The sequence below is a fragment of the Balaenoptera physalus genome (genome assembly GCF_965194825.1).
Source record: "Balaenoptera physalus genome assembly, chromosome: 2".
Lineage (NCBI taxonomy): Eukaryota > Metazoa > Chordata > Mammalia > Artiodactyla > Balaenopteridae > Balaenoptera > Balaenoptera physalus.
This window is the reverse complement of record NC_138883.1, coordinates 61357786-61373046: the sequence shown is the minus strand read 5'-3', so window position 1 is coordinate 61373046 and position 15261 is coordinate 61357786. Positions and strand designations below refer to the sequence as shown.

Sequence of the window (15261 nt, the reverse complement as noted above, 5' to 3'; positions counted from 1 at the left end):
ATTTCTTTCTAAAATGTAGCTGCAAATGTATTTTTAAGTTTACAAAAAGATTTGTTATAGAAAATAATAGATTGTAACTATTATTTCCTACTTAGGTACAGTGTCATCAATTTACTTTCTTATAATGTGTTACTAAACTAGCAGATGAAATACACCAGTAAATACTTACCCAATTTGGGTTGGCTTCGTGAACACAGCCTGAAGGGGGCTACTATGCCACAGCTAGCCAGGAGAGAGTCCGGGAAAAAGTCTGGAACTACCTAAGAGGCAAGAGACCATTGTTTCGGGGTGCACGAGGAGAGTGGATTCAGAGCACTGCCTAAACAAGCTTGAGAGACAGGCAGGAGCTGCAACTATCAGTGCGGACCCCAGAGACAGGCATGAGACGCTAAGGCAGCTGCTGCAGCCACCAAGAAGCCTGTGTGCAAGCACAGGTCACTATCCACACCTCCCCTCGCGGGATACTGTGCGGCCCGCCAGTGCCAGGGTCCCGTGATCCAGGGACAACTTCCCCGGGAGAACGCATGGCGCGCCTCAGGCTGCTGCAACGTCACGCTGGCCTCTGCCACCGCAGGCTCGCCCCGCATTCTGTACCCCTCCCTCCCCCCGGCCTGAGTGAGCCAGAGCCCCCGAAGCAGCTGCTTCTTTAACCCCATCCTGTCTGAGGGACGAACAGACACCTTCAGGCGACCTACACGTAGAGACGGGGCCAAATCCAAAGCTGAACCCCAGGAGCTGTGCAAACACAGAAGAGAAAGGGAAATCTCTCCCAGCAGCCTCAGGAGCAGCAGATTAAATCTCCACAATCAACTTGATGTACCCTGCATCTCTGGAATACCTGAAAGGACAACAAATCATCCCAAAATTGACGCAGTGGACTTTGTGTGATTTTGTCTGTATAGTTTTGCTTTTACCATTTATCCTAGGGATCTGTCTGTACGTTTTTGGTTTTTTTGTGGGGTTTTTTTTGTATATTTTTTTAGCAGTTGTTATCATTGGTGGATTTGTTTTTTGGTTTAGTTGCTCTCTTCTTTCTTTCTTTTTTATTTATTGCTTTTCATTTTTTAAAAATTTTTAATAATTTTTTATTCTTTATTTTAATAACTGTTTTACTTTATTGTTTCCTTTCCTTCTTTCTTTTTTTCTCCCTTTTCTTCTAAGCTGTGTGGCTGACAGGGTCTTGTTGCTCCGGCCAGGTGTCAGGCCTGTCCCTCTGATATAGGAGAGCCAAGGTGAGGACAATGGTCCACCAGAGACCTCTCAGCTCCACATAATATCAATGGTCCACCAGAGACCTCTCAGCTCCACATAATATCAAAGCTCTCCCAGAGATCTCCATCTCAACGCTAAGACCCAGCTCCACTCAACTACCAGCAAGCTACAGCGCTGGACACCCTAGGCCAAACAACTAGCAAGACAGGAACACAACCCCACCCATTAGCAGAGAGGCTGCCTAATATCATAATAAGCTCACAGACACCCCAAAACACACCACCAGACATGGTCCTGCCCACCAGAAAGACAAGATCTAGCCTGATCCACCAGAACACAGGCACCAGTCCCCTCCACCAGGAAGCCTACACAACCCACTGAACCAACCTTAGCCACTGGGGGCAGATACCAAAAACAAAGGGGACTACGAACCTGCAGCCTGTGAAAAGGAGACCCCAAACAACAGTAAGTTAAGCAAAATGAGAAGACAGAGAAACACACAGCAGATGAAGGAGCAAGGTAAAAACCCACCAGACCAAACAAATGAGGAAATAGGCAATCTACCTGAAAAAGAATTCAGAGTAATGATAGTAAAGATAATCCAAAATCTTGGAAACAGAATGGAGAAAATACAAGAAACGTTTAACAAGGACCTAAAAGAACTAAAGAGCAAACAAACAATGATGAACAACACAATAAATGAAATGAAAGATTCTCTAGAAGGAATCAATAGCAGAATAGCTGAGGCAGAGGAACAGATAAGTGACCTGGAAAATAAAATACTGGGTATAACTACCGCAGAGCAGAATAAAGAAAAAAAGAATGAAAAGAATTGAGGGCAGTCTGAGAGACCTCTGAGACAACATTAAATGTGCCAACATTCGAATTATAGGGGTCCCAGAAGAAGAAGAGAAAAAGAAAGGGACTGAGAAAATATTTGAAAAGATTGTAGTTGAAAACTTCCCTAATATGAGAAAGGAAATAGTTAATCAAGTCCAGGAAGTGCAGACAGTCCCATACAGGAAAAATCCAAGCAAAAACATGCCAAGACACGTATTAACCAAGCTATCAAAAATTATATGCAAAGAAAAGATATTCAAAGCAACAAGGGAAAATCAACAAATAACATACAAGGGAATCCCCATAAGGTTAACAGTTGATCTTTCAGAAGAAACTCTGCAAGCCAGAAGGGAGTGGCAGGACTTATTTAAAGTGATGAAAGGGGAAAACCTACAACCAACATTGCTCTACCCAGCAAGGATCTCATTCAGATTCGACAGAGAAATCAAAACCTTTACAGACAAGCAAAAGCTAAGAGAATTCAGCACCACCAAACCAGTTTTACAACAAATGCTAAAGGAACTTCTCTAGGTAGGAAACACAAGAGAAGGAAAAGACCTACGATAACAAACCCAAAACAATTAAGAAAATAGTAATAGGAACATACATATCGATAACTACCTTAAATGTAAATGGATTAAAGGCTCCAACCAAAAGACATAGACTGGCTGAATGGATACAAAAACAAGACCCGTATATATGCTGTCTACAAGAGAGCCACTTCAGACCTAGGGACACATACAGACTGAAAGTGAGGGGATGGAAAACGATATTCCATGCAAATGGAAATCAAAAGAAAGCTGGAGTAGCAATTCTCATATCAGACAAAATAGACTTTAAAATAAAGACTATTACAAGAGACAAAGAAGGACACTACATATTGATCAAGGGATCAATCCAAGAAGAAGATATAACAATTGTAAATATTTATGCACCCAACATAGGAGCACCTCAATACATAAGGCAAATGGTAACAACCACAAAAGAAAAATCGACAGTAGCACAATCATAGTAGGGGACTTTAACACCCCACTTTCACCAATGGACAGATCATCCAAAATGAAAATAAATAAGGAAACACAAACTTTAAATGATACATTAAACAAGATGGACTTAATTGATATTTATTGGACATTCCATCCAAAAACAACAGAATACACTTTCTTCTCAAGTGCTCATGAAACATTCTCCAGGATAGATCATATCTTGGGTCAGAAATAAAGCCTTGGTAAATTTAAGAAAATTGAAATCATATCAAGTATCTTTTCCGACCACAACGCTATGAGACTAGATATCAATTACAGGAAAAAATCTGTAGAAAATACAAACACATGGAGGCTAAACAATACACTAGTAAATAACCAAGAGATCACTGAAGAAATCCAAGAGATAATCAAAAAATACCTAGAAACAATGACAATGAAAACACGACGACCCAAAACCTATGAGATGCAGCAAAAGCAGTTCTAAGAGGGAAGTTTATAGCAATACAATCCTACCTCAAGAAACAAGAAACATCTCAAATAAACAACCTAACCTTACACCTAAAGCAATTAGAGAGAGAAGAACAAAAAAACCCCAAAGTTAGCAGAAGGAAAGAAATCATAAAGATCAGATCAGAAATAAATGAAAAAGAAATGAAGGAAACAATAGCAAAGATCAATAAAACTAAAAGCTGGTTCTTTGAGAAGATAAACAAAATTGATAAACTATTAGCCAGACTCAACAAGAACAAAAAGGGAGAAGACTCAAATCAATAGAATTAGAAATGAAAAAGGAGAAGTAACAACTGATACTGCAGAAATACAAAGGATCATGAGAGATTACTGCAAGCAACTCTATGCCAATAAAATGAACAACCTGGAAGAAATGAACAAATTCTTAGAAAAACACAACCTTCCGAGGCTGAACCAGGAAGAAATAGAAAATTTAGACAGACCAATCACAAGAACTGAAATTGAGACTGTGATTAAAAATCTTCCAACAAACAAAAGCCCAGGACCAGATGGCTTCACAGGCGAATTCTATCAAACATTTAGAGAAGAGCTAACACCTATCCTTCTCAAACTCTTCCAAAATATAGCAGAGGGTGGAACACTCCCAAATTCATTCTACGAAGCTACCATCACCCTGATTCCAAAACCAGACAAAGATGTCACAAAGAAAGAAAACTTCAGGCCAATATCAATGGTGAACATAGATGCAAAAATCCTCAACAAAATACTAGCAAACAGAATCCAGCAGCACATTAAAAGGATCATGCACCATGATCAAGTCGGGTTTATCCCAGGAATGCAAGGATTCTTCAGTATACACAAATCAATCAATGTGATACACCATATTAACAAACTGAAGGATAAAAACCATATGATAATCTCAATAGATACAGAAAAAGCTTTTGACAATATTCAACACCCATTTATGATAAAAATCCACCAGAAAGTAAGCATAGAGGGAACTTACCTCAACATAATAAAGGCCATATGTGACAAACCCACAGCCAACATCGTTCTCAATGGTGAAAAATCGAAACCATTTCCTCTAACATCAGGAACAAGACAAGGTTGTCCACTCTCACCATTATTGTTCAACATAGTTTGGGAAGTTTTAACCACAGCAATCAGAGAAGAAAAAGAAATAAAAGGAATCCAAATCAGAAAAGAAGCAGTAAAACTGTCACTGTTTGCAGATGACATGATACTCTTCATGGAGAATCCTAAAGATGCTACCAGAAAACTACTAGAGCTAATCAATGAATTTGGTAAAGTAGCAGGATACAAAATTAATGCACAGAAATCTCTTGCATTCCCATACACCAATGATGAAAAATCTGAAAGAGAAATTAAGGAAACACTCCCATCTACCACTGCAACAAAAAGAATAAAATACCTAGGAATAAACCTACATAAGGAGACAGAAGACCTATATGCAGAAAACTATAAGACACTGATGAAAAAAATGAAAGATGATACAAACAGATGGAGAGATATACCATGTTCTTGGATTGGAAGAATCAACATTGTAAAAATGACTCTACCACCCAAAGCAATCTACAGATTCAATGCAATCCCTATCAAACTACCAGTGGCATTTTTCACAGAACTAGAACAAAAAAATTTCACAATTTGTATGGAAACACAAAAGACTCCGAATAGCCAAAGCAATCTTGAGAAAGAAAAATGGAGCTGGAGCAATCAGGCTCCCAGACTTCAGACTATAGTACAAAGCTACAGTAATCAAGACAGTATGGCACTGACACAAAAACAGAAATGTAGATCGATGGAACAGGATAGAAAGCCCAGAGAGAAACCCATGCACATATGGTCACCTTATCTTTGATAAAAGAGTGAAAATATACAGTGGAGAAAAGACAGCCTCTTCAATAAGTGGTGCTGGGAAAACTGGACAGCTACATGTAAAAGAATGAAATTAGAACACTCCCTAACACCATACACAGAAATAAACTCAAAATGGATTAAAGACCTAAATGGAAGGCCAGACACTATAAAACTCTTAAAGGAAAACATAGGCAGAACACTCTATGACATAAGTCACAGTAAGATCCTTTTTGACCCACCTCCTAGAGAAATGGAAATAAAAACAAAAATAAACAAATGGGACCTAATGAAACTTAAAAGCTTTTGCACAGCAAAGGAAAACATAAGCAAGATGAAAAGACAACCCTCAGAATGGGAGAAAAGATTTGCAAATGAAGCAACTGACAAAGGATTAATCTCCAAGATTTACAAGCAGCTCATGCAGCTCAATATCAAAAAAACAAACAACCCAATCCAAAAATGGGCAGAAGACCTAAATAGACATTTCTCCAAAGAAGATATACAGATTGCCAACAAACACATGAAAGTGTGCTCAACATCACTAATCATTTAGGAAATGCAAATCAAAACTACAATGAGGTATCACCTCACACGAGTCAGAATGGCCATCATCAAAAAATCTACAAACAATAAATGCTGGAGAGGATGTGGAGAAAAGGGAACCCTCTTGTACTGTTGGTGGGAATGTAAATTGATACAGCCACTACAGAGAACAGTGTGGAGGTTCCTTAAAAAACTAAAAATAGAACTACCATATGACCCAGCAATCCCACTACTGGGCATATACCCTGAGAAAACCATAATTCAAAAAGAGTCATTTACCACAGTGTTCATTGCAGCTCTATTTACAGTAGCCAAGACGTGGAAGCAACCTAAGTGTCCATCGACAGAGGAATGGATAAAGAAGATGTGGCCAGTATATACAATGGAATATTACTCAGCTATAAAAAGAAATGAAATTGAGTTATTTGTAGTGAGGTGGATGGACCTAGAGTCTTTCATACAGAGTGAAGTAAGTTAGAGAAAAACAAATAACATATGCTAACACATACATATGGAATCTAAAGGAAAAAAATGGTTCTGAAGAACCTAGGGGCAGGACAGGAATAAAGACTCAGACGTAGAGAATGGACTTGAGGACATGGGGAGGGGGAAGGGTAAGCTGGGACGAAGTGAGAGAGTGGCATGGACATATATACACTACCAAACGTAAAATAGATAGCAAGTGGGTAGCAGCCACATAGCACAGGGAGATCAGCTCGGTGCTTTGTGACCACCTAGAGGGATGGGATAGAGAGGGTGGGAGGGAGACGTAACAGGGAGGGGATATGGAGATATATGTTTATGTATAACTCATTCACTTTGTTCTAAAGCAGAAAGTAACACACCATTTTAAAGCAATTATACTGTAATAAAGGTGTTAAATTAAAAAATACCCAATTTGACTTAAGTAGTAACTTGAGGAAACAGTTTAATGAAGCTATTAAGACAAATAATACATTAACCTATAATCTGAAATCTGTAGCTTTCTAGTAGCCAAAACTCTAGTGGAAGTAGCTTTGCAATAGGAACAAGGAAACCAGGCCATATTTGTTAACTGTCTTATCTTACGACGTTGTATGAGGGTTTCCTTGTCTGTGCTTCAGTTTCGTCATTTAAAATAGAGAAATTCTAATCTTAGATCTAACCCTTTTCCTATTCATGAAGTTTGTGGGAAGCTATTGCTGAGTAACATGTAAAGCCATTGGGGCCTATTTTATTAAACTACGTAATTTTTTAAAGGATGTTATTGATTTGGACAGTAAAGAATAGCCTGCAGGCAAATCCTGCAAGGTGGTTCGACAGACAGACACACCTACCTTCCTGTCAGCACAGTCCATGTTTGGCAGGTGTAGTCCATTCCTTACAGGAAAGAATAGGTGCTTCATTGTGTTTCCAAAGTCAGTAAGCTTTTTTTTTTTTTTTTTTTTTTTAGTAAGCTTTTATAAAACTAAGCAATTGACATTTTTCTCATTTCTGAGATCAAATTTTCATAAATCATTCAACCTGAATAAACTGAGAATGTGGTTGATCTAGTAATTGTTGAAATATAGTAAATACATTGCAAAATGTGATATTTAAGTATTTCCTCCTAACCTCTTACCTTAGCAAGATGTATTAAGAGTTCTAAATGGAGAGATATCCTACTGTATGAAAAAGAAACTAAAGTAAAATGAGTCCATCTGTAAAGGAGAAGGCAAAAGAAGCACAAAACACGTTCATCTCAGTAATTTGGCATTCCGTTGAATCAGAATTCATAGTGATAATAACTGTGCAGAGTAGAGCTTACTTTTACATTATGAGGAAGTTTTTTTAATAGTAGTACAAATGATATTTTGGGGAGGGATATATTTAACCAACTTGAAAGTAATATTTTCTAACTTTTTACAGCACATCCTGAGAAATTCTATTAGTGGCATATCAAGGTTTCTACTGGGAGTCATTTGTTAACAGTTAATTCAAGTTATTATCATATTTTACAGTACAGTTAGAATTTCATAGTGACATTTTTCTTCCCCCTCCTCCACAATTCAACTTAGTGAAACTTTGTCCTAAAGGATTTATGTAATCCTATGAATCATAGTATTCAGAGTGTATAAAATAGCACTAGTTTTTATCACTAGGGAAAGTCCAACTAATACAGACTTATCTGTGAATACAGTGAATTGTCCAGTAAATCTTCTAGTTCAAGTATTTGCATCACTAGCTTAAAGCTGGTTTAATGGTTGTATGTTACTTGTGTAAAATTTACATTTGAGAAATTTGTAGTAATAAATTTAAGCAAGATTTGCCTTTTTACTCTAAGATCATTACTACATTTCTCAAAGCAAAGATATTTTTATGCACTGAATTATTTGTTTCATATTCCTGTTTTCTATTAACGGAAGTCTTGATATATGCAGAATCATCCAATAATCTTCAGCTGTTTTCAGTGTTGCATGCATCCAATTAGTCCATCTAAAACAGTGTGTATGATGCTAAGAATACCCTCATTCCTTTAGTGTCTAGCTCTGTGCTGTGTTTATTTGCAAAGGACCCTCATGCGTGGGTCCATATAAATGAGGCAAGCTGGAGCAGACTAGACTGTGTCACTCACCAGTCTTTGAGGAGGGAGCTTTGTGTATATGAAAACTGCTGGGTGTGATTTTCACTTATAAAGAAGATTTCTGTGTATGTGACACCAAGCAGGATTTTTGGTTGAGGTTTTATGCTTACGGTAAAGAAAATAATAAGGAAAAAAAATTAATGATCTGATTCCATCATCTTTTGTCAAGCAAAACTCTCACTCATTCAATGAATGGGATTTCCCTCCCATAGAGTAGTCTAAGAACCTACCGAATGACTTCTGAATTTTTGACTCTATTTTCAGTATAATTGGTGAGTTTTTAATCAACTGAAAAATCACTTATCTTTGACTCAGAAGCATATGTAGTCATTGCTAGCCTATTTATATTACTCAGGAATAGAAACTTTTAAAATGTAGTACAGAAAGTCTGGTTTTGTTAGCATCAAATCATTTTTATACATTTAAGTTATATTCATACCATTGAGATATCAAGTTTTTCCAACCTAGCCACCTAATACCTGGCTTTAAACAGAAGAAATTTAATGCATAGCAGTTGTACAGTATACCAATATGTTACTTAGTTAGCTAGGTAACAGATCTAAGGCTGATAGTATTTATGTATTGAAATATGTACTCTTGGTGAAAATCAGTTTGAAACTGCTCTACGTTTAATATGCCATCTTGTCATTGCATAGTAATGACTTCATTCATAACCGTAATGCAAGTAGGTAAATGTATTAAAATGAGTATCTTAGATTTTTCATGTAGCATCTAATGCTGACATAATCTGAAGATCTGGGTTAAAGTTTGTGTTTTTGCTGTTTTTTTAACCTCAAATACTTGGCACTCTGCACCCGTGTCTCTCACTTACAGTAATGCTTTGTTTCTTAACATGACTACCAAGAGTGCTTGGTCACAGGCAAATACTGTTCTTTTTCAGCCAAAAAATTCCTGACAATAATTGCACTTTTTATAATCATTTTTTTCCCTCCTGCCCCCCCTGCCCCCAACTTAGGTTGGAAAGGCTGGTGGACGTCCTGAGGAAGAAGGTTGGAACAGGGACCATGAGGACAGTGATCTGACTGAGAAAAAAACGACAGTCTGGGGAAGCAATCACATCTGGTGACCAGGCTGCTTCATTCAACACTGTGTAAACACTAAAGCCTTAACTTAGCAAACAGTTGTTAGAAGTGGGACACTCCAACCACATTCCAAGCTGAGATAAAATCAAATCACAAATGTTTAACCACTTTGCTGCTGACTTGAGTTATTTATCCAAATGTATTAACTACAGACTTTTACCAATGGGTAGCTATAAAGTTGCAGCTTATTTTGTAACTATTTTATATCTCACTGTATTTAATATAAAGATTTTTGCTGAAAGACCATTATAGAAACATAGTAAAGTTGGTCAGGATCATATCTTCACATATGGCCCTTTCTGAATCAAAGTACAGCAAAGTAAATATTGCCTAAACCTTAATCCACTGTGTTAGGTCAAAACTTCAAATACATACATTTTTCAATGTAGAGTTTATTTCTTAACCAATGAGAGAAGCACATACATAAGAGTATATAGTCCTCCTTCAATGCATGCATGTAATCTTTGTTAGTTTTAAAGAATATTAAGTATAGATACCAAGAATCAAATGTGTAATTTGCCTTAATAAGAGTTTGGTATATTAAAATTACATTAATCAAAGGCATGATTTTTCTTTCACTACAAATAATGCACACTGTTTTCAATAAAAAGAGGGTATTGTTAATGTGTACTTAGAAATTCATGGTGTCAATATTTTTTTAATGTTGGGTCTGAATAATGATCTAAACTCTATTTAAGCTGTAGAAATTGCCAAGTCTGTCTAATAGGCTGGGATACTTTTGGCTTGAAAATTAGCATGTGCCAGCATGATGCTAAAAGGCAAGAGCCCATCAAACATATTAAGTATTCGTTTTTATTATCTTTATTTAGATTATCATTTGAATTTTTGTAATGGAGGAGGGGAATCTAATATATAATATAGAATAAAATTATAATTAAAAATATAAAGACTTGGGGAAAAAAGTAAACCTGCGATTTGGTTCAGGATACCTACTTTTTTTTAATTTAAGGGATAATTTAAAATAATTACATCATGGCAGTCACTTCTAATCATATGAAATTTTGAATAAAACTAAGATTCATGTATTTGGCTATAGGAAAAAAAATTTATTTTTAGATTGAATAGATGAGAAGCTGATAGAAAATAAATATGAATGCAGCAGGATGAAATTGACAAGTAGAGATGGAATTAGTGAAAATTTTGTAGGCAAGTGAAAAATTTTCTAAGTCCATACAATTTTTTAATTTATCTTTGAGATTGAACTAAATCTACCATTGCCTGTTTTCAGGACAAGTACAGAATAATTTATTAACACCATTGGAGATTATGCCTTTGAACTTTTTTTACTCTATGATAAAGGTGCTTTACCATAGGGTAACAAAAGAATCATGATGCAAACAAGCTCTATTTCTTTCTTATTAAATCCATTGAATTAACTGATAGACTCATCCCACTGAGTTCAAATTTAGAATTTACTCATGTTGCCTACTTAAACATTTTTTTTTAACTATGAGAATTAGAAAATAAGGAACGATAGGGGTTAAAAATAAACTAACTGGATTTACTCTACAGTCCTAAAGAGAATTATAGCTTCTCACAAACCAGTGACTATATAACTATACAAATTTGGAATAATTTGGTCATGCATGTAATCTTCTCTCTGAGCTCTAACTGAAACATGTAACAGCTCCCTATGTGAAGGAAGAGCACCTTTCAAGTCATGCGGGTAAGTAAAGAGAAACAGTTCTTGTCACAAAATAGTCCATTCCTGAATCCTCTTCAAATAAATCACAAGTAAACTTGAATTTTCAGTTTATTCCTGAAGAACAGACAAACCTTTATTGAGTTATTTCGCTTGAGGTTTTATAAAACACAAAGTGTAGAATAAAGACATTTTACAATTTCCAAACATCTATTTTTATAACTATACAATCAGATTAGCACAACTAGTTCCTATAATCAATATCCAGAACTGTTATAGAATTTGATATTATAACGTTAAATTTACAAAACAATTCTAACATCTACTATTGCTCAGTGTAGGTAAACTCCCCCAATTACCACATCCCCTTGAAAATGAGTTGTCTACAAAATTACAAATGCTTCAAGTAGTCTTTTTTTGGGGGGGGGCGGGGAGGGTTGTATGAAGGAATAAGCTTACCCACTGAAGATCAGTTCTTTACATATTCAATTATAATGCAACATCTGAAGTATTCCACCACTGCCCAGAGAGGTTGCTTTGAGTTTACTTTAAACATCAAGTCTAATTCCTATAGTAACATGAGAATTTACTTTCCCTTGTAAAAAATAAGTAGTTCAGAGGAAAAGCAGAAAAGATCATATAAACGTGTAGCACTTGATGATTTACAAAGTCCTTTCCCATCTGTATTTTTATTTGATCCTATCAACAATCATATAATAATAACAATATATTATATATATCAACCACGTAATAATGATAATGATGATAGTAATTTTAGTAGTAGTAGTAGTACATTTTGCAAGCAAGGAAACACTCTCAGCGGGGCTAGGAATTTGCCAAGGACTGGCTAGGACTTAAAGCTGAGATCTTAAGACTAAACTCCATGCAACCGTAGGTCTCCAGACCTTTCATAAAAAAAAAATTAAAAATCAAAGATTTTAACTCCTGCAATTTATTTTATTATTGTACCATTTCTTTTATACATATATGTGTGAATTTTCTACACATTTCTTTCAATGAAGTACTATAATATGAGCTGCATATGCAAATAGCATCACATTATTACTACCTCCCTATAGTGTTATAGTGGCAGCCTTAGCCTTAGCCTTCACTGATTAGGATATTGTGACAATTCATTGTTGATAAAAAATAGCCTGAGTTGCTTATAAGCAAAGCCTAAGCAGTTATAGCGAAGTTATTAGTTAATTATTAATATGTGAGAAAGTTTCATTCTACGTTTATAAATAAGCCATTATGTTAAAATTATTTAAAATATTTTTCTTTTTTCAGTGAGAAAGTTGATCCTTTGTATATTTCCGTATTCAAATAAACTGATGAATCTTCTTATCAGGTCACTTACCAATAGAATTAGTTTATTGCACAAAAAGAGTTAGAATATTAAAAATTTATAGTTTTAATATTGAATAAAGTTGCATCAAAAACCATTTTGTAGATAGTGTATTTTTAAAGATAATTATTGAAGTGTCTGTCTTTAAATACTCATGACTAGTGAGGCATTATAATGATAAAATAGCCATGGCCTATACATTTGTCTTCTGGCATAAGGTTTGTATAGAACCCCAATTTTTCACAAGACATTATTGTGTTGTTGATAACTACTATTTTCAGCTAACCTGTCTATCTATTCGTATTGAGATATATAGAGATATATAAATACACAGACACCTACACACACAAATACATTTGTCTTTCTAAAAAATTGATTTATAAGTCAATTGTTAGGCTTCAGTGATTTCAGCATTTTGTTCATCTTTTATTACAAATGCATGTGGTTTCTGAGGCTTTTAAATAAATACATGAAATGGCTGAAAGATTGATATTGCTCGTGCTTAGCTAAATATGTCATCTCTAGAAACGATGTGGTTTATTTTGGCACTGTTTTAAAAACTCAAATATTTTAAACATTTGTTAAGTTGGAGCTTGCACATTTGAACTAGTAGCATACGTTCCAGAATAGCATCTCAAGTTACCAAATTTTTTGTAATCCTTGTACTAGAATAACTTTTTTTTGGAAAGGTTTTCTTTTCTTTTTTATTATGTACTTTAAGTTAAATTTATAAAGGTTGAAGTTATTTTTAATGTAGGATTTCATAAATAGAATTGGACAATGATAAATGTATATTTTTAAGAATCATTAAAATATTGTGTCCTATTGATATTTCTTTGCAGAAATCTTAATATACTTAATACACTTATTTTTAATGTTTATTGTATATTGTTTTCTAATGTATATTGTTTTCTAAATATAGTTTTGGAGAATGCTTGTACTTTGGAAGCCACCAGTTTCTTGACTATCAGATTATTAACAAAGGTGCATTTTAATGCACAAACTCAGATATCTGAAATATATATTTACTTTTTAGTCATATAAACTCTCTACTGCAAATCCTACACATTTCAATGCAGTTATTATACATTTAATCAAACTTATAAGTGTTCAGTCCTGAAGACACTGTACTAAATATGCCTATAAAATATACTGCAGTAAGGAAACAGATTAAGTTCACTGTCAAACTGTGTCTGACTTTCCTGACAAGTTTAATGAAGATAAAATTCATTATGAACAAATATATTAGGTACCTTACTACTTGCAGGAGTAAAATATTAAAGAGAAATAGTATTTTTGGTAAACATGGTTAAAAAGAACCTAAGAAGGGAAATCAAATTCTCTTAATTAAAAAATAGTAGACTAAAAAATAAAAAATAAAAAAAAAATAAAAAAAATAAAATAAAAAAAAAAAAATAAAAAAATAAAAAAATAAAAAATAGTAGACTGATTCAAATCTACTACAAGGCATCTCTACTAATTTTGGAATTTGTATGTGGAATTTTGCTGTAACCAATAGCTGAAATCTAAAAACATTGCTACTGTTGTGTTTGATTATTCAATCAAGATAAGGTAAATATAAACAGACTATGTAACACTCTATCACCTGTAGTGAACTTAGAATTTAAAGCTTAAGGTACATGGCTAAAAGAGGACCAGGGTGGGGTGGTCAGTAGGAATTGTTGGGGTAAAGTTTCTATAAACTGGTAATATCTAAACTGTCATATTACTGTGTAAAAAAATTGTCTCACCATGTATGGCCTTTGGGATATTGTCATAGATTTTACTTCTACATAGGTATACAATAATAATTTTGTTATTGTTTTTGCTTTAAACAATCAACTATTTTTTAAGGTGATTTAAAAAGTAAGAACAACCTTATTTTATATTTACCCACGTGTTTACCATTTCTGGTGCTCTTCTTTATGTAGATCCAAGTTTCCACCTGTTACCATTTTCTTTCTTCCTGAAGTATTTATCTTTTATACAGTGCAGGGCTGTAAGTAATGAATTCTTTCAGCTTTTGTATGTTTGAAAATCTCTCTCTCTCTCTCTTTTTTTTTTTGGTGCCTTCATTTTGTGAAAAAGAAAAGTTTTTTGCTGGCTATAGAATTCTAGGTTAACTTTTTGAAAAATATTTTCAGATGTTGCTCTACTGTTTCTGGCTTGCTTTGTTCCTGCTGTCGTTTTTATTTTTGTTCTCTGTACATATATCCTTTGGCTGCTTTAAGGGTTTTCCCTTTATCACTTGTTTTAGCCAATTTGATTGTGATGTGTTATAAATTTCTGCATGCTTCTGTGCTTATGATTTGTTGAACTTCCTGAACTGTGCGTTTATAATCTTTATCAATTTTTTTAAATTTTGGCTATTATTTTTTTCAATATTTTTTGTCCTCAAACTCTTTCCTCTTTCCTCTTTAATGGAACTTCTATTTAATATATATTAGGCCACTTGAGATTGTCCTACAGCTCATTCATTCTTTGTTCATTTTGGGGAAGGTCTCTTTTTCCTCTGGGCGTTTTATTTTGGATAGTTTCTATTGTTTTGTCTTTAAATTTACCAGACTTTTCTTTTGCAGTGTCTAATGTGCTCTTCTTAATCCCATCCAGAG

At 34.7% G+C, this 15261-nt stretch overlaps 1 protein-coding gene across 15 annotated transcripts in view; it reads left to right on the top strand.

The window, feature by feature from the left end:
* MIPOL1 (mirror-image polydactyly 1) overlaps positions 1-15261 on the top strand; it is a 336357-nt gene that overhangs the window by 298440 nt on the left and 22656 nt on the right. For 4 of the 15 annotated variants that reach the window (XR_014261134.1, XM_082452164.1, XM_082452174.1 and 1 more), the window contains one exon: positions 9512-13589. The exons of 10 other annotated variants lie outside the window; for them this stretch is intronic. Coding sequence is in view for 4 of the 5 variants with exons in the window: in XM_082452164.1 (XP_082308290.1) it covers positions 9512-9578 (67 nt within the window). In the remaining variant the exon portion in view is untranslated. Of the gene's footprint in view, positions 1-1161; positions 1275-9511; positions 13590-15261 lie in introns of those variants that run through there. One more of the 15 variants, XM_082452173.1, reaches the window with a different exon arrangement.